The 21249-nt window shown below is 38.8% G+C and overlaps 1 protein-coding gene across 1 annotated transcript in view; it reads left to right on the top strand.

The window, feature by feature from the left end:
• The window catches only part of shank3a (SH3 and multiple ankyrin repeat domains 3a), a 153599-nt gene that overhangs the window by 56784 nt on the left and 75566 nt on the right, over window positions 1-21249 (top strand). Inside the window, exons 6-9 of the mRNA XM_055222674.1 lie at window positions 1026-1193; window positions 5242-5358; window positions 17814-17891; window positions 18874-18940. Of these exons, the coding sequence (XP_055078649.1) occupies window positions 1026-1193; window positions 5242-5358; window positions 17814-17891; window positions 18874-18940 (430 nt within the window). The remainder of the gene's footprint in view (window positions 1-1025; window positions 1194-5241; window positions 5359-17813; window positions 17892-18873; window positions 18941-21249) is intronic.

The following is a 21249-nucleotide window of genomic DNA, read 5'->3' as shown; positions in this document are numbered from 1 at the left end:
CCTCCTGTAAAGTGGGGTCAGTGTGAGCAGAGCCTGTGAGCTATGAGCCACAGTGCTGCTTAAGTCCAAGAGTCTCTGGATGTACGGGCACTTGTGGCCAGGTAGAACCAGGAGTATATCTATGTCTGTATTCTTGTTATAGCTCTGACCTCGTTTGGTTTGGTTTAAGATATAATTCTATAAATCAATACAACATGAATTTCTGGTATATTTCTGATATATAGGCCTATGAGTAGGGCTATAACCAGTTAATCAGTTAATTGCAACTAGTTGGACTAAGAGAGCCCTATCCTTCCCCTGACCATGGTCACACTGCCACCAGTTAAGCCAACGTAAAAGAGCATTCGCTCCGAGAGCGGTGCTTGGGCTGCCGTGGAGTCAGCGATCTCAATCTAATTTGCTCTAAATGGCCGCTCCAAGAGGGCTCCAAACAGGAGGTCTTGCAGCAGCTCCTCTCTCACTCTGGAGCGGTGGTGGTTTGAACATGTGGTGTGAACGCAGCTGACCTCTGGCCTCTGCAGTCTGCGGTGAGTAAAAGTGCTTGTGGGTAAAAAAGCACTGGGATCATGTATATTTGTACGAACGAGTGCTGTAGAGATGCTGTTTGACGCGGTCATCTGACGCGGCAATATGGATCAACTTAATATCAATGACACATGTCCTGCCTCTGTCTGTGCACCTGAGCCTGGGTTTGTCACTGTGTGCGTCCGTGTGTATTCACAGGGCTGTGTTCTCTTGAAGACTCTTTTGAAAACCCTCTTTTGTCTTTATTTTAGCTCGCATTATTTCAATACTTAATTTTAAGGCTTCATTAAGAGCAATGCCATTCACATTTTTATTGTATAGCAGCCAGTAATCATACATAAAATATATAAAAATGTATATTGAAGTACTAATACACTTATTTCATGGTGTTTATGTTCTGCAACAGTATTTTTATAATTGCCTTTTCATTTGAGCCTAAGTCTTATTTCATTACGGTCCATAACAGTCCAGTACGTCTGTGCTCGTCCCTGTGTCTGCAGACGCTGTTGGACTTGGGTGCATCTCCTGACTATAAGGACAGCAGAGGCCTGACCCCCCTGTACCACAGCTCCATGGTGGGAGGAGACCCGTACTGCTGCGAACTGCTACTGCACGACCATGCTCAAGTGGGCTGTGTGGATGAAAACGGCTGGCAGGAGATACACCAGGTACTACAACTAATACAAGTACAGTAACAGAAAATATACCAGGTGATGCAAATTATACATGTACATTATCTGAAAATACACCAGGTACTGAAACTAAAACACCTATAGTATTATCCAGAGATAATGTACATGAAATAGCTGTAGGTACTGGTGTATCTCCAGATAGTACTGTACATGTACAGTGCTATCTGGAGATACACCGGGTACTACAACTAAAACATATAGAGTACTATCAGGAGATATAGTACAATGATAAAATACATCACATACAGCTTATACTATCAGTAGTATCAGAGTATACATGAGGTTCTGCAAGTAACCCATGTACACACTATATACTGCAGCTTTTATATGTACACACCAGGTACTGCAACTTGCACATATACACTACTATCAGGAGATCCACCAGGTACTACAAATAATATGTGTACAGTACTATCAGAGTACACATCTCTTACTATAACTCATACGTATACACCGGGTAATGCAACATACATGCTCAGTACTATCAGGAGATACACCAGATACTGCAAGTTATTCACCTAGTACTATAACTAATACATGTACACACCAGATACTGCAAGTTATACATGTCAAGTACTATCAGGAGATACACCAGACATTGCAACTATCTCATGTACGGTGTCAGAAAATATTCCAGCTACTGCAACTAACACGTACTGTACTATGAGCAGTTACAGCAGATACTGCAACTATCCATTTTTAATATGCTGCGATTGTACTTGTGATTAATTAGAAAGGTGTTATGTTGTTTGTTTGGTTGTGATCTAACAATTGGGTCTATATTATATTTGAAATTATTTTGAACTGTACACCTGTCTCACCTGTACACAAAAGTCATGATAAAGAAGATATAGGAAAGACATAGACCATGATCCTTTGCTGTTTCACTTCACCCAACCAGCACACTTTATGACAAAAATAATAACTTAATAGCATTTCTATAATACCCCGAACTTCACCATCATGCAGCAAATATGGAACCAGAGCATTTGGCTGTTGTTACATCCATATTTCTATAATTCTGTGTTGATTGCCACTTACAAAGCCGAAGATGCTACAGCTGTATCTGGACCGGACTAGTGGGCCAGAGTACAGGCGGTGGAGAAATTGGTTTGTGTTGAAAAAGAGCAAACGCAGCATATTGTTAATTTGTTTAAGGCCTGCAGCACCCCCTTGTTCTGTAAACATAATAACAGCTTATGCCTTTGTAATGCTTTGTGTCAGGCTTTTTTGGGATAGAAGAGTTTAGAGCGAAAAAGGTCAGGAGGAAGGCAAACGTAGAAAATGTACTGCCCAGTTTGAACAAATACAAACATATAGTGTAACTTAAAGAAGACCTATTGTGCTTGTGTCTGCTATAAAGTTATAATCAGTGATACCCATGGATATTGATGTTATAATTTGCACATAAATCACGCCAAATACAACTTCATGTGAGTAAGAGGAGGGCCTACACCTGCGTGTTTCTAATACTCATACTTAATGGGAATGTTCTGAAGTATGGTTTTATCTTTCTATTTCCATTAAATCATGCAGGTAAAGTACCACCACCACCAGAGTTGGCACAGGTTACATACTGTATCTTGAAATTATTTTACCATAGACTGGCATCAGTCCAATATAAAGAAAAATATTCAATAACTGTTTCCAGCTTCAGTGTAGTTAGCTCCTCCCTTCAGACAGATATAAGGCAGTGTCCACCAGCATTCTGACCAGAACTGAAGAAGCGGCTTGGATGAGCAGCCAAACGTCTTCACTCCTACAGCTTTTTGTCCAGTTAACAGATTTAACTTTTGCTTTTACTATGGATCAGACCTGGACTACTGAGGGATTGCACAGACAAAAATAATCAGTATTTGACACCGACATTTTTCAAAGCTGCCTCAGTGTCTGTGCATCACTGGCTGTTTACCTGCAAACAAAAATCAAATTATTATTATTTCTGGAGTTGTCAGATTATTATAATAACATGCAAACCGCATAATAAAGTGTGAATAATGTGAGGGACCATGATGAGAAAGAAATCAGATTACTCACATCAGATTTAGCTGTTTACATGCCATTTTAATAATCAGACAACACCAATAATCACATTTTGTATGCTTGTAACCGCAGCCACTGTGTCATTCCTAGTTTATCTTCAGTGCATCAGATGTGTCTTTTTAAACAGACTAGTGAGTTCAAATGGAAATAGAAGAGCAATGAGCTTACAGAGATGTATGTTTACACAATCATCATGAAATAAAGTAAAAAGTCATATTGTGAACTTCACTGCAACTTAACTTAAGTTTGTGGGTGTTGCAACAAACAAATGTAAAAAATCATCATGACAAATAAGAGTGGAACAAGACACAATTCCCATGACACAAGATGCAGGATTTGGTCCATAAGGACGAGACAAGACCAGATTTTCACATCATTTGTAATAAATAGATTGTGCCATCCAATTGACAATTTTTACCTCACTTTTTTTTGTCATTATACAACTGTGTTTTTTAAATGACAGCTTCTCAAGGAGGTGTAACTCCCCAGCACTTAACACATCTTTTTGTCATACAAATGTGAACACATGGAGAAAAAAAACTGTGCTTCATACCTAATCCATAGGTATTTGCTCCATACCTAATCACAAATGTATTTATTTATTTTCTCTTAATTTAAACAGGGAAAGCCCACTGAATTTATAGACCTTATTTTTCATATCTGCCTATATTCCTATTATAGCTCACTGGACATATATAGAAAACATGCATATGCCAGCTAACAGAAGTTATATTGTGACAGATGCAGTGAGGTGTGTGATTCATATTTTATTACCCCAGCAGCTGTTTGTTCTTAACCATATTTAATGTCTAACTTATATTGTTTATGGTTGACTCTGAGTATATCCAATCCCTGCTGTACTGTCATCGTGCTGTACATTATCTCGCCCTCCGATAAGCAATAACAATCCCGGCATCAGTTGTGCACCATCTCTCTGCTGTCACACACGCTTAGCCCCACATAAGACACACAAGACAGAAAACAATGCCTTGGCCCAGGCACAGTGACATGGGATAAACCAGAGCAGAGGCAGGGAGAGGAAAGCAGACAAAGAGATTAAATGAAAAGTCTGCTGCTTCTGCATCTGTGAAACCAGGAGCTGAGTGAGCCATCACTCTGGCCAGATGAAATTATAATCAAAGATATTCTCTGTAGCTATGCATGTGAAGAGAGGGTGATATAGTCCTGTGTCAAACAGCTGAGATTGCATTATTTGTTTAAAGTGGGACTAAACACCACAAACATGTTGAAAAAAAGAGATGCTAAACTGGGCAGTACCAAGAGGACTAAATAAAGGAGTGAGGTAGGAGGAGAGGCGGGAAGACTGTGATTGGTGTAACAGATGTCCACACTTCGAATCCTACTCGACAGCCAGGTGTTTGTGATCAGGAATACCTGGCTTTAATCGGGGCAGTCATGTGTGATGTCACCAACTACTTGAAATGGGAGTGGTCACTGGAGGTAGAACACAGTCATTTTTATATGTTTTTGACCAGAAAGTTGCAAATGTACTTAGGTTGCACTATTTATTATATTGCCTAAAAACATGAAACCAGAGATAATGCTACTAAAACATCATATACACAGTTTAATGGTTACAAAAATATGTATATATAAATGGAACATAAAATATGATGTACAGGCTGATAATTACAAAAGTTTTATGCATTTTTAACTACATAAAGGGTGGTTGACAGAATGATTCTAGATATATAATATTTATGAATTTTGATGTAATAATGCCACTGTCTTTCTAATAAAAAAAATGTTTGCATATGTTTTTGAGTCTGTACTTTCCTAATAATGATTGCCAATCATTAAAATATTCAACACATACTGTAGTAGTAGTTGATTAGTAACAATAATTCTGAGAAATTGTAGCAGCCCTGCACAAAAATTCTACATAAAAAAAACAAGATGGATGTGAAATAATCCTTCTGTCTAATCCCGTTTGTTGTTGTTTTTGTGTTGTTGTCTCCAGGCATGTCGCTATGGTCATGTGCAGCACCTGGAGCACCTGCTGTTCTATGGGGCTGACATGAGTGCTCAGAACGCCTCCGGGAACACGGCCCTCCATGTGTGCGCACTCTACAACCAGGTATCAACTGTTCCCACGCTTCAGTCTGTGTCCACTGTCATAAAATATTAGAACTACTCACATTAAAGAGGATATACAGTGTGTTTAAACTCTTTTGGATACCTTTGCATTGGTATTTCATGGTTTACTTCAGCACCTTGCTTTTACTTTCACACTTACATTAAAGGTGCACTATATAACTTTTCTTCTTGTGTGTCTGGAGATGATGTTATTACTTTGCCTTGTTCCAGGGTATGGTATTGAACACATCATTCTAATTCTAGTTACAGCTCAGATCTGTGAAGAAGTAACCATGTGTAATTGAATAAATGCTATAGATATATACAGATGTGTTTAATACCATATTAGAGAATTTTGAGCAAAGCAATGGCACCTCCATGTAGACAAACAAGTATCAGACCCTCTACTTGAAACCTTACATAGTGCACCTTTAAGTTCAAAGGCCCCCTGCTGGCAGCTGTGAATCATGTCTACAGTCATGACACATACAGATGAACAGTGACTTTCTAGTGGCAATATAAAAGGATGAGGATGTTGAAGGCCTATGAACACGTGAGCACTTCCTGATTTCATGTGTTTTGTATAGCGGGGAAACCAACCACTTATGTTGGGATGATGTCGTCAAACTGGATTTAAAAAATGTCTTTAGATGTGTTTTTGACCTGCAGCAAAATGCTATGGTTAAAAGTTAATAAGTATTTGAGAACACTACTGCTCTTGTAATCATGGACATAATATTATCTGATTTATAATTTGATTGGCTGGGCAAAACAAAACACTGAACTGAGCACATTAGTATGTAGAATAGACCACAAAAAAACCCCAAACAATTAATTAAAAGAGCAATCATATTTCAAGGAGTGGTGCAAGAAAGACAAATGTTCAAATCATTTCATATTGTAAACATAAAGATTTTGTCCCTTCGACTCACAGTGGGAAGAGGAAGCAAAACTTGTACTCAGGTTATAGCCCCAGTACAATATATTACTCAAGTAGGACTGAAAGTATGTTGTCTGAAAAGTGCTCCTGCTGCATATGATTTTATTAAGTTAATTGTACTAAATGTACTCCCCACCTCTGATTTGCTGGTTACAGTGCTTTTTTCTGCTCTTGAGTCTTGCCCTGCTTCATCTGCACCAGTAAAGAGCAGTGTAAGGTGGTAGTTTTCAACGCACACTTCCTGATTAAAACCTTTGTACCGCACTCGTCAATACTTCAACATTCACTCGCCTCCACACATCAGTCACCAGAGCCTTAGCGTGTTCTCTGGTTCATTACACATGTTCATAGTATAATTAATACCCGGTTTAATTAGAAGTTACATGTATGAAACTATGTAATCGTATTGCGGTGTGGTAGTGGTAGTGTCTGGTGGTCTCAGGTGCAGAGTTGATTGATCGCAGACACAGCAGGGCTCCAGGAAGCGGGAAACAGGCCTGGATCAGATGATTACAGTCGATCAGAGAAGGCAGGGAGCCCGGTGAATTAACTCAAACTAATGGTGTAGTGGCAAACATCAGTAGTCCCGAGAGAGGAGAGACGTAGGGAACACGCTACAGGGAAGTGGAGACGTGAGTGGTGAGAAACACATTGTATGTAAATATTAAAGCGTGGGTAGTATTAACTGCTAACGCATTTAGATTACCATGTTACCTTTTATTGTTTTGAATGCTAGAAAATAACATATTAACATTTGACACTGTCTCTGTGCCACTTACTGTTCCGAGAGGGGAAGGGCAGTGTGGTGTGAGCATGGAGCTGCAGAGAACTTCCTGTCATATAGGCTTGTGGGCTAAGGCTTAGACAGGTGAGGTGGTCTTATATACCTAACCATAAGGGTGTTTTGAATAGTGGGAGAGGTCCCTAGATTTCTTAAACATGCATGGACATATAAAACATCCTCAGGCTTGTTTCTGATGAGGGAACAACATTATAACACAGTAGAAAGCTCCAAAAAGTTGATTTTGCATAACACCCCCTCAGTAATGATTAAATTATGATGAGGTTGTGTTCAAGAAGGGATGTCACAATATCATATGATTATTATGAGAAGAATCAGATTTAGAATTGAGTGATTATCGACACCCAACACCAAACAACAGTGAAGTCTATTTATGTTCATTTACACCATGAATGCTTTATCAAATACATGAAGATTAATAAAAGAAGTTAATGTGACATAAACAAAACTCACGTCAGACTGTGGTGAGACAAAGGAGAGATTAATTAGCGTTACTTCTAATCACTTTAGCTCTGTGGTTTGCTTTGCTGTGTTGTTAGCCGCGAAGAAAACCTAGTGCGCTAACTACAGCCACAGCTTGTCACAGTTAAAGAGCCAGAGCCCCATTCATTGTATATAGGCTATATAATTTATAGAAAATATGTCTTTTTAACTTTGGCAAATGCACATGCAAGATGAGTCAATGCTTTATAAAATATATATGAATTATAATAAAAAGTTACATAAAAAGTTAACATTTATATTTAGTTTTACATTTTTGGAGTATAGATGAAGTACAGATTGACTTGAAATCAGTTTTTGTCTTTAAACTTCTCACAGTTTTTATCTTTTTAGTTCTAATTAGAGTATGATATAATAATTAGTTTCATATATAATCTCAGATGGAGAGCAGATGCTATTAATAGGGTTCAAAATTAGAAAAAAATTACAGCCACATTCACTTTTAATTGGCAACAATCAACCCAGTGTGTTTGAATTATGCAACCACTTTTTAATACCCCATAGGAAAAGTTTTATATTAGTTCATTTGTGCTGACAGAGAAAGTGTGATGTTTAAGTATGGGTTTGTGTGATAGCAAATTTATAATAAATAAATGCACTTTTATTAGTGGAACTATTGTGCAAAATTGACTTTTTAGAGCTTTTTAACCATGTTATATTTGTTTCCTCTTCTCATTTCCCCTCTTGAAGTTGTATTTTAGAGTTTTATTTAACTTCATTCATGTTTGAGTAATTCTTCTTTATTCAAGACGTCATTGCTCTGATCCACCCCCGTTTTCACCACCACACTGCTCTGTAGGATTCAGCAGCGTTGCATAGCCCTTTTGATATCTTTTTTTTAAACCACTGCTCTCCAGCTTGATCTGTAGCTATCCGTCGGAGGTGCCGACAGCTGCACGGCTGTTTCTTGTGATGTTGCTTGCGGCTCCCATTGGACTCCGCAGTTTTCCATCCCAGAAGTCAGTGGACTTGTTTCTTTTATTAAGGCATAATTGTGCAGTAGTGCTAAATATGAAACCACTCCTGCTTCAAACCTCCTGAGATCATTGTAAAACGTGACGATGAGAGAAGACATCTGCTGGTCCTGTTTCCACTCCACTGCCCGGCATCATTACTGTAAAGGCTTTGACTTGTTATGCAGCCACAGTGCTAGGACGCACTGAGCTACTCAAACACACTCTTAATGAATTCCTATAGGGAGGCTGTGAGAAAGGAGGAGAAGACAGATGGTCGCAACTGTAATTGGGCAGTACGTGTGAATGTGTACACAAGTTAGTGCAGCAGAAGGCTAAATGTGAGCTCTGCGCATTTTAAGCTGTCTCATTTCAAAAAGCACATAAGCTGTTATGGTAATAGAATATTGTGAAATGCTGAATATTAGTGGTATGCTAAGTGGGGATAGGAGGGTGCACATTATAGAATGTTTTTGTTAAAGAGGGGGTGTTATGCAAAGTTGATTTATTTATTTTATTTAGCTTTCTATCAAGTTATAACGTTGTTCCTTCATCAAAAACATGCCTGAATAGGTTTAAGATGTGATCCATGCATGTTTCAGTATTTTAGTGCTCTCTCCCGATTCTGTACAATGCTCAGCTCTCAAGCCTATGTCATCTATGCTCCCACACGGCAATTCTGCATAAATATACAAAAACATGAACAAAAAACTACAAAACTGTAAACAACAAACCGGATGTGATATGCAGTAGTTTCAATAATGGGATTCACACTGATTGAGTTGTGATAGTGCTCCGAAGGGGGAGTGACAGAGAGCAAAGAGTAACACAGGCTCCAGTGTTTCCCACAGATTCATACTGAGATTATGGTGGCACAAGCAATCCTTATTTGAATAGTTTTATTGGCCCTCGCCACTCACGAAGTGATGGCGAGGGGCATTGTTCTTCCTGGGTTTCTTCTTCTTATTATTATTTTTTTTCCCCCCCTGGGATCGCAATTTTCACCCCCTGAACGTCAACGAAAAGTCTCACATGGGGGTATCAAATCGACCGGCTTGGCAAAAAATTCAAGAAAATATGCATCACGAAAATGACCCACGCACACTGGCTCGACAGCGCCACCTAGAAAATTCAAAATTTTAAAATGAATTGGGAGCCGACACGCATTTTTCGCCCTAGCTTGACGAAATTCACACCAGTGATAGAGCTCATGGAGACAAGCAAAAAAGCCAATCATAGTGCGGCCCTAGGACGGACAGGAAGTCGGCTATATTGAATCGAAAATTCGCCAAATTTTTCGTTGCGTATTTTCAAAACGCTACTAGTCTCAGGTTTTTGGTCCAAATGAGCTCAGATTTCACATGCCACATCCAGACACATGGGTTTTCAGAAGTTATCCACGTTTTCTCCGAATTCCACACGGTTCGCCCGTACGCCGCCACCGAAATACGCCTTTGTTTCCTGTTTTTTCGATGTCCTCTCACGACCACAGGCATTGCCCTACAGAGCTCACATTCACATCACATATGCGAGTTTGGGGCATGAATGGAATGCAATATTAATTTTAATCAAAATGAACACTATAGCGCCCCCTACCATAGGGGTGAAACGCCAACATTATCGGATTCCTACGAAATTCGGGGAATAAATTGGGGGCATGACGGGGACCAAAAAATAATATTACGGGCATAGGTCATTTTTCACACTTGGCCACCAGGGGCGCAAAGACTCCAAAAAAAATCATTTAAAAATGTCTGACACGCACATGCATTGGTCTACACAGCTCAAATTCACATCACACGTGTGATATGAGGGTATTAATAAAATGGATTATTAATTGTAATAAAAATGAACACTATAGCGCCCCCTATCATAGGGGTGAAACGCCAATATTATCGGTTTCCTACGAAATTCGGGGAATAAATCAGTGGCATCAGAAGAAACAAAAAATTACATTATGGCCATGAGTCATTTTCCACGGTTGGCCACCAGGGCCGCAAATACTCAAAAAAAAATCATAAAAAAATTTCTGACACGCACATGCATTGGTCTACACAGCTCAAATTCACATCACACGTGTGATGTGAGGGTATTAATAGAATGCACTATTAATTGTTATCTAAATGAACACTATAGCGCCCCCTACAGTATTGGTAAAATACACAACTTTGTCCGATTGGCATGAAACTTGGGGAGATAATTGTGGGCATTAAAAGGGTCAAAAAAGTCCATTACACCATACCTGTATTATGTACACGGTTGCCGGTGCAAAGCCACAGACCCCTCTCATATAGAGTCAGAGCCACACAGCTCAGGGCCACACTGCATATTAACATTGTTCTTCGTTTTTCCGCCAAAACAATCGCATTTTTCACCCCCTGAACATTCACGAAAAGTCTCACATGGGGGTATAGAATCGACCGGCTCGGCAAAAAATTTCATTAAATTGGTGTCGGGAAAATGTCCCATGCCCCCTGACTCGACGGCGCCACCTAAAAATTCACCCCTATGGGAGAGGAGCCTGGTTTATTTTGGAAAACACACACAAAAAGCAGAACAGTGATAGAGAATGGGGGGACAAGCATAAAAATGAATTGAAGCACTGCTCTATGACAGACAGGAAGTCAGCCATTTTGGATCAAAAATTCGCCACTTCATTCGCAGCGTGTTTTCAAAACGCTACTAGTCTCAGGTTTTTGGTCCAAATGAGCTCAGATTTCACATGCCGCATCCAGACACATGGGTTTTCAAAAGTTATCCACGTTTTCTCCAAATTCCACACGGTTCGCCCGTACGCCGCCACCGAAATACGCCTTCATTTCCTGTTTTTTCGATGTCCTCTCACGACCACAGGCATTGCCCTACAGAGCTCACATTCACATCACATATGTGTGATCGGGGCATGAATGGAATGCAATATTAATTTTAATCAAAATGAACACTATAGCGCCCCCTACCATAGGGGTGAATCGCCAACATTATTGGATTCCTATGAAATTCGGGAAATAAATTGGGGGCATCACATGGACCAAAAAATAATATTACGGGCATAGGCCATTTTTCACACTTGGCCACCAGGGGCGCAAAGACTCCAAAAAGAATCATTGAAAAATGTCTGACACGCACATGCATTAGTCTACACAGCTCACATTCACATCACACGTGTGATATCAGGGTATTAATAAAATTGATTATTAATTGTAATAAAAATGAACACTATAGCGCCCCCTATCATAGGGGTGAAACGCAAACATTATCGGATTCCTACGAAATTCGGGGAATAAATCAGTGATATCAGAAGAAACAAAAAATTACATTATGGCCATGAGTCATTTTCCACGGTTGGCCACCAGGGGCGCATAGACTCCAAATAAAAACATTGAAAAATGTCTGACACGCACATGCATTGGTCTACACAGCTCAAATTCACATCACACGTGTGATGTGAGGGTATTAATAAAATGGATTATTAATTGTAATCAAAATGAACACTATAGCGCCCCCTACAGTATTGGTAAAATACACAACTTTGTCCGATTGGCATGAAACTTGGGGAGATAATTGGGGGCATTAAAAGGGTCAAAAAAGTCAATTACACTATACCTGTATTATGTACGTGGTTGCCGGTGCAAAGCCACAGACCCCTCTCATATAGAGTCAGGGCCACACAGCTCAGGGCCACACTGCATATTAACATTGTTCTTCGTTTTTCCGCCAAAACAATCGCATTTTTCACCCCCTGAACATTCACGAAAAGTCTCACATGGGGGTATAGGATCGACCGGCTTGGTGAAAAATTTCATAAAATTGGTGTCGGGAAAATGTCCCATGCCCCCTGACTCGACGGCGCCACCTAAAATTTCACCCCTATGGGAGAGGAGCCTGGTTTATTTTGGAAAACACACACAAAAATCAGAACAGTGATAGAGAATGAGGGGACAAGCATAAACATGAATTGAAGCACTGCTCTATGACAGACAGGAAGTCGGCTATATTGAATCGAAAATTCGCCAAATTTTTCGCTGCGTGTTTTCAAAACGCTACTAGTCTCAGGTTTTTGGTCCAAATGAGCTCAGATTTCACATGCCACATCCAGACACATGGGTTTTCAGAAGTTATCCACGTTTTCTCCGAATTCTACACGGTTCGCCCGTACGCCGCCACCGAAATACCCCTTCGTTTCCTGTTTTTTCGATGTCCTCTCACGACCACAGGCATTGCCCTACAGAGCTCACATTCACATCACATATGTGTAATTGGGGCACGAATGGAATGCAATATTAATTTTAATCAAAATGAATACTATAGCGCCCCCTACCATAAAGGGGAAATGCCAACATTATCCAATTCCTATGAAATTTGGGGCATCAATTCATGGTCTCAGAAGAAACAAAAAATTACATTATGGTTATGAGTCATTGTCCACGGTTGGCCACCAGGGGCGCAAATACTAAAAAAAAAATCATTAAAAAATTTCTGACACGCAAATGCATTGGTCTACACAGCTCAAATTCACATCACACGTGTGATGTGAGGGTATTAATAGAATGCACTATTAATTGTTATCTAAATGAACACTATAGCGCCCCCTATAGTATTGGTAAAATACACAACTTTGTCCGATTGGCATGAAACTTGGGGAGATAATTGGGGGCATTAAAAGGGTCAAAAAAGTCAATTACACTATACCTGTATTATGTACGTGGTTGCCGGTGCAAAGCCACAGACCCCTCTCATATAGAGTCAGGGCCACACAGCTCAGGGTCACACTGCATATTAACATTGTTCTTCGTTTTTCCGCCAAAACAATCGCATTTTTCACCCCCTGAACATTCACGAAAAGTCTCACATGGGGGTATAGAATCGACCGGCTTGGTGAAAAATTTCATTAAATTTGTGTCGGGAAAATGTCCCATGCCCCCTGACTCGACAGCGCCACCCAGAAAATTCAAAATTTTAAAATGAATTGGGAGCCGACACGCATTTTTCGCCCTAGCTTGACGAAATTCACACCAGTGATTGAGCTCATGGAGACGAGCAAAAAAGCCAATCATAGTGCGGCCCTAGGACGGACAGGAAGTCGGCTATATTGAATTGAAAATTCGCCAAATTTTTCGCCGCGTGTTTTCAAAACGCTACTAGTCTCAGGTTTTTGGTCCAAATGAGCTCAGATTTCACATGCCACATCCAGAGACATAGGTTTTCATAACTTATACATGTTTTCTCCGAATTCCACACGGTTCGCCCGTACGTTTCCGCCGAAAAATGCCTTCGTTTCCTGTTTTTTCGATGTCCTCTCACAACCACAGGCATTGCCCTACAGAGCTCACATTCACATCACATATGTGTGATTGGGGCATGAATGGAATGCAATATTAATTTTAATCAAAATGAACACTATAGCGCCCCCTACCATAGGGGTGAAACGCCAACATTATCGGATTCCTTCGAAATTCAGGGAATAAATCAGTGGCATCAGAAGAAACAAAAAATTACATTATGGCCATGGGTTATTTTCCACTGTTGGCCACCAGGGGCGCAATGAATTGAAAAGAAATTGGCACTTGGCACTTTGACTTACATGTCTATGAATTATATCTACTCCTTGGTTTTTCATCCGAATTACATCAAACTCCACATACAGCATGTACATATGTCAATTGTCAATAATCATTCACGTTTTGAGGATATTCTTTATGGTTTATGCACACCACACTGTCAAAATATGACTGCTTTCCTGCATATTTGATTCCCTCTCACAGACACGTGGATCAGACTAAAAAGCTCAAATTCTAATCACTTATGCGGATTAAAACTGTGAATAGAGAACCATTATAAACATGTGGCCAGTGACCTCCATAACGCCCCCTACTGTACAGGTAAAAAACACAACTTTGTCCGATTGGCATGAAAGTTGGTGAGATCATTGTGGACCTCAAAAGAGGCAAAAAAGTCCATTACACCATACCTGTATTGTGCACGAGGTTGCCGGTTCAACGCCGTGGACCTCCATTATAATGTGTTGGTCACACATTTATATAGAAACTGTGTGAAGGGGGGCCGATTGTGGCCGTGGGGTGGCCAGGCGGGGAAAATGGTGCGTGGGGGCGGTGGCCGGCCCCAGGCGGTCGCATGGGGGGGCGGTCGCGCGGGGGGCGAGGGCCATCATCGCCGCTTGCGGCTTTAATTGAATATATTTTTTGGGAGTAAATATGTCATGTACTGCCTCTATTAATTGGCTGTGTCCAACCGTGAACAGCTAGCTCACTGTTAGCATCCATACTTCCTATCCAACTGTATCTCTAGGAGGCTTTTGCTGAGGCACACCAAAATGAATAAATATTTAAAGAGAAGGTGATAGACAATGAAATTAAAGACTAAACAAATTAGGGGAATGCTTTGTATAAAATCAGTGCCACAAACTGAAATAAGCCTTAATAATAATAATTTATACATATAAAACAATCGTATAGTCCTTTCTTCAATTATTTTAACCAAATTGTATTTTATATTTTGTGATTTTAAGAGAAGTTAGTATTAGCTTGACACCCAGTAAGCAAGCCAGTGTACTGCTGTGCACCAATTAAAAAAGGACTGGTTAAACGTACATTAAAGTTACTCCTATATGTGTTTTTATAATACAAGAAGCAAAAAGGATCATTTTTGTTCAGCTTGTTTTAGACTATGGAGGAAATACAGAGGGGTCACCATAGTCTCCTCTATTAATGGGAAACACTGAGGCTAATTTACTCCATCTTATCTTGTTCGTTGTGTCCATAATTCATCCAAACATGGACTGGAATTGCATACTTTGGTTAGCATACTTTTATTCTGTATCTGCTTTAGTAAATGCTGCTTAAAAGCATATGGACCTGGAAGCTAGTCAAAATGATGTCCCTTTCTGCCCCTCCACAGCTGGGGTAGCCTGGGGGCAGTGTGCTCATTTTGACTGAAACTCAGACTCACTAAAGCCTGAGTATGACCTAATGAGAACATCTGCGTGTGCTGTTCACGGCACATAATGTGTTCAGGTGGATGCGATTTATATGGCTCATCTGTGCTCCTGTTGTGTCTGCTCTAAACTCTAATTAAACTATGCAGTTGTGTAATGCCATGGAATGAGTTAAGGATAATGGACTGTGAAATGAGTATTGACAAATCACTGTTGTTGGTTTGCCCATATGAGATGTTATGATTTGATGTAATGACGATACTATGTGAGTTATGTCAGAGAACATGTTGCATTTAAACTTCCATTTTAAACCTGGTAAAAAGTTTTACCTCAAAGTCATACTGGAATACAGTTCTTTTTCATATTTTAAGGGTACAGTGCATTTGAGTACTTTTTACTAAAACATCGTTAACACCATTATGTTGAAGATTGTTATTTTACTTTGATTGGACATGGACTGCTGATGTGACGTACGTAGTTCTCTTACCTAGCATCTGTTAAGTGCCAAATAATTATGTTTAGACTACAAAAAAGATGATGGCACATTTATTTTGTTAGAAAATTGTAATTGCTCATAAATTGTCCCTGCATTTTGAAACTGATTCATGTAAAATTATGTTAAATATTTAGCACAATATTTGGTACTGTCTCATCAAACCAAGTCAGAATTAGAAAAACATGAAAACTTGTAACATGCACCGACACCCATACTATACTACTTGACTTAAAAATACACATTTTGAAGTACAAATATCACATGAAAAATCTACTTAGGTAAAAGTAGATGTTTAAAAATGTAATTAGAGTAAAAAGTTCAAGTATTTTGCACAGAGTGTGAGAGCTAATAAAGCTTCAGATGTAGTGAAGTGATTTTTACATTTTCAACAGAAACAATTAAATCAATAGTTTTTTGTGGCTGTTTTATTTGTGTTGTTCAAATTATGAACTTGTTAAAAATAAACCCTCAGACTTTTCAGCAGATAGCAGCAAATAAAGTATTTTTATTTTTTTTTTTTTAAAGTCCTGTTCAAAACTGTTGTGGAGTAGGAAGTGCAGATACCTTCTCTCAAATGTAGTGAAGTAAAAGTAAAAAGTATCCACTTTTTACTTAAAGATCCCTTATTTGTCATAACGTCTGACATGAGGGACCAAAAAGACAGAACTCGGGGAAAGGTTCAACAGTGTTTATTTACAGGAGTGCAAGTGCAAAAATGTGATCAATCGGTGAGTCGGGAGCAGGGTGTTTGCCGTGGTCCAAGGACAGAGTGTGAGTAGCAGAGACTGAGACAGGAAGAACAGTACCAGTAGAGAAGAGCAGGGTCGGAGGTGGGAGAGCTGAGGGAGTCCAGGGAGCAGGATCTGGTGAGGAGCAAAAGTATCCAGTTTAGTCAAAAAGCAAAAAAAACACAAAAAACAACTGAGCCAAGCAGGGAGTACCACAGAGATACACGGACAATCTGAGTTCAGGTCCTGGTTCCTCTTATCCTCCACAGGTGCAGCTGATTGCAGATTAGCTCTAGGTGTGGATGGGAGGTGCCAAGATCTCCGCCCCAGCTCCAAGCTCAGACACAGAAGGGAGGGGACAAAGAACAGAAAAGGGGCAGGACAGACAGGGACTGTGACAATATTACTCTGTTTTGTGATCTTTTTTATAAGGTTGTTTCCTCATCACACCATCACACACAGTCCTAGAGTTGTGTTTTGTTTCATTCACACATGTTTAAGACACAAATCCTGCATATTTAGACTGAGTTTTTCTCTCAAACTGAAAACACTCTGCTCCACCTTGTGATGTCATGTGGTAATACAGGAAGTGCTCCCCCTGTGATTTTATACTCTATACACCTCCATACGCTTATGACTGTTACATCCCACCACCGCTATACGTTACTATGTAAATTATATGTTGGATGCATATCTCTAAAACGTTATTAAAGTTTTAGTATTGTGCTGAATAACAAAAATCTATTAAAATGTCATGCCCTTATTATCAGAAGATTCAAGCTCAATGCAGTAGTCAGTGTATAACTCTATAATTTATTAATTTGTGTTGTTGAAAAGTATCATGATAGCGTCCTCTCTGTCTATGTGTATTAAGTCTATAATAACAATATATTGCCTTGTGTTCTACGACTCTTATCAATTAATGCCATGTAGGTAATAAACATGCTGCCAATACAAAGATGTCCAAAAGTAATCAACTTAATATAATGTCATTTCATAAATAATATTCACAAATATATTTTTTCTGTAAAGAAGTTAACAAACCCAGCTAAAATTGTGTCCTGTCTTGTCTTTTTGCTCTTAGGACAGCTGTGCGCGGGTGCTTCTGTTCAGAGGAGCCAATAAGGAGATAAAGAACTACAACAGTCAGACGGCCTTTCAGGTTTGAGTAACATTACTGCTCTCTCTCTCTGTCTGTGAGAATCAATGGAGCGGTGAGATAAAAAGAAGAGCTACATTTGAATAGCTTAAGAACACGATCGAGACCTTAACTCACTACAGTGATTTACAACAGTATGGACTCTGCATAAAGGAATATATACAGTTGTTACAGTTGATGTTTTGAATTTTAATCTTAGTAATTTTGTTTGTTCTGATGTTAGACTAGGTATGGGCGATATGCCAAAAAATATCACCATTTTCATAGTTCTCTTATCTATCTTATCTTTCACAGAGCAATTTTATCACAATTTATGTTTTCTTAGAATCTTTTATACAGTCTTTAACAAGTAACTAAAGCTGTCTGCTGCATGTGAAAGTTTACTCTTCACTGTGATTGCTTAAATCCACCTGTCACTCACTCACTAACTCCACACTTGGTGGTGGGAAGCTACTATTGGAGTCAAAGCAAGCAAGCAAAGTGTATTTATAGGGAAGTCACAAAGAGCTTCACAACAAGTTAAAACACTGAAGCGAGGCTGCCAATCTGCCCCTTCGACCATCACCAACACACACCACATTCATACTAGGCAATGTGGATGAAGTGTTTTGCCTAAGGACACAACAACAGGCACCCCATTGTGGCACCTTATAGTCCCAGTGTTTGAAATTTTAGTCTTAGGACAACACAATATAACAGATTTTTCTAGTTTGAAAACTGCACTCGAAATGACATTTATCATTTTAAATATCTAACAATTTCAAGCAGTGTAGTCTTTCCAGTGAAATAATGCTGTATGAAATGAACACGGACATGGCTATCCATCTTCAATTAGCATTCATTTATTTGTATACACACACACAGGTTCATTCCTCACCATGTTAATAGCCATCAAGACCCGGTAACACTACACATTATGCTGTCACATATTCATTACACATGCTAATATAACCAGATGCATTCTCTGTCTTTTTCAAACCTTTAGGTGGCCATCATCGCAGGAAACTTTGATCTGGCTGAAATTATAAAGGTCCACAAAGCATCAGATGTTGGTGAGTTGACAGTGTTTTGTAAATTATTGAAAGCTTAAAGCGTGCAGAGAGGAAAAATGAAGAGAAGAGATGAAATGTGGTGTGCACAGTAGATGAGAGGGAGCTCTGGCGGATCCCTGCTGAGATAAGGGCCGTCTCCTGAACACGAACCTGTGGGAAACTCTGCCATCTAGTGCCAGCTCCATGGAATAAATTTCATATACACTACCGGTCAAACGTTCGGACACAGTTTTTCATTTAAAGCCTTTAGTTTCATGACTATATACTAGATTCTCACTCAAGGCATCAAAATTATGAATAAATACATATGGGATGCAGTAAATGGCATAACTCAGAACATGTTGTCAATTTTAGATCCTATAAAAGTGGCTTTGATCACTGCTTTGCACGGTCTGGGCATTTCTTGACCCTGATAAGGCCAGGGTTGTCAAAAGTATTGAAAACTAGATACTAATCAATAACTAGGTACTCATTTGAGCAGGGATTGATACTAAAAATGTCACAGCTGTGAAGTGAAAACCATTTCAGGAAACTTCATCATGAATCACATTGAGAGAAAGCCAAGGGTTTGCAGCGCTGTCAATGAAGCAAAGGGTGGCCACTTTTAGGAGTGTGAATCTAAAATATAAAACAAGTTAAGTTATTTCATATTTTTTCTACATAATTCCATATATTTTTTTTGCAGAGGTGGGTTGTTCTCAGTTACATTTACTTTAGTAACTTTTTAAAGAAATTGTGCTTTTCAAAGTGTTTTTTTGTTGTTGTTTTTTTTTTTTTTTGCAACATACTTTTATTCCTCCTTATGTAATATTTGTATTGAAGTAAAATTACTCTTACTCTCTTTTGAGTAAAATTTTGGTTCCTCTTCCCACTATGAGTAAGTCTACAAGTAACAAAAGTTATATGTTGACAATATGAAATGATTCAAACATTTGTGTTTCTTGTGCTACTCTTTCAGATATAATGTAGTTTTTACTCATCGCTGTGTCTATCCAGATTTTGTGCATAATTGAAAATTTAATCTTTCAAATGACTTTAACTTAAAATTAAAAATTAGATGTTACCTCCCAACAGTTACTCTTTAAGTTACTCTTACTTGAGTAGTTGTTTCCCCAAATACCTTTTACTCTTACTTGAGTAATTTCTTTGTGCTTCTACTTGAGTAATATTATTTTGAAGTAACGTTACTCTTACTTGCGAAAAATAATTTGGTTGCTCTACCCATCTCTGTATATTTGATGTCATCAGTATTGTTAACAGTAGTGTATGCTGTAATGCTTCTATTTTTTAATTATCTTTAGTTCATCATTTTTACAAGGCAGAAAGATGAGGCGTAATCAAACGTTATGTCTGTGAGTCCTATTCAGCAGATAAGAACGTGAAAAGAACAGGCTTTATCTCATTGCTGTAATTTTAATCTGATTAAGGCTTTCTATATTGAGGGCTGAGAATTTACATGGTGAGACTGTCATTATGGGCAAAAACCAGGGATGAATTGAGTTATATTATCAAAGCTCTTAAAAAGCCCTATTTTTCCAGTCAAAATGATAAATGATGAAATACCTAAGAACTGATGTCAACCATGAGAGCTTAAAGGTCCTATATTACACAAAATGGACTCTTGTGAGCTTTAAGCCATGTTATAATGCTGTTACCTCCTCAAAAACATACCTGGTGTTGTGTTTCATTCACACATGTTTGTTTTAGTAATCCTTGTCATGAAGCGGTAGTTTTCAAGTGTACAGCTACCTTTTATTTTTTTGATTAGTAGAGATGCAATTCCATTTGAAAACACAGTGGAGCACTTCCTGTATCATCACATGACATCACAAGGTGGAACAGAGTGTTTTCTGATTAAGAAAAGAACTCCTAAATATGCAGGTTTTGTGTGTTAAATATGTGTGAATGAAACAAACTCCACAGGTATGTTTTTGATGAAGAAACAACATTAGAACAGTTAAGAAAATAGCATAACATGGGCCATAAGCAAAAAATGTCTTTCAGTATTAATTTCTTGAACATAAACAATACAGACTTTTAATCACTGCACCTCCAGTTACACAGTGTTGCTTTCCTCCAATCTATTTTTTTTTTCTGACGTAGGAAATTGTAACATTTCTATCTTGAAATGATAAAATACCTAAGAACTAATGTCTTCAACCATGAGAGCTTTAGTGCAAATAATGTAACGGCTGTACAAGTCTGTTAGAAATGAAATCGAAAGGAACACTAAAAGGTGCCTGTTTGCTGTTTTATACGTGAACTTTTTTAAACAGATTTTCATTGTATGTTGAAACTTAAAGTTAGGA

This window comes from Periophthalmus magnuspinnatus, chromosome 6 (assembly GCF_009829125.3).
Source record: "Periophthalmus magnuspinnatus isolate fPerMag1 chromosome 6, fPerMag1.2.pri, whole genome shotgun sequence".
NCBI classification, from domain to species: Eukaryota; Metazoa; Chordata; class Actinopteri; order Gobiiformes; family Gobiidae; genus Periophthalmus; species Periophthalmus magnuspinnatus.
Note: the sequence above shows the minus strand (reverse complement) of the source record. Positions and strands in the feature narration are given on the sequence as shown.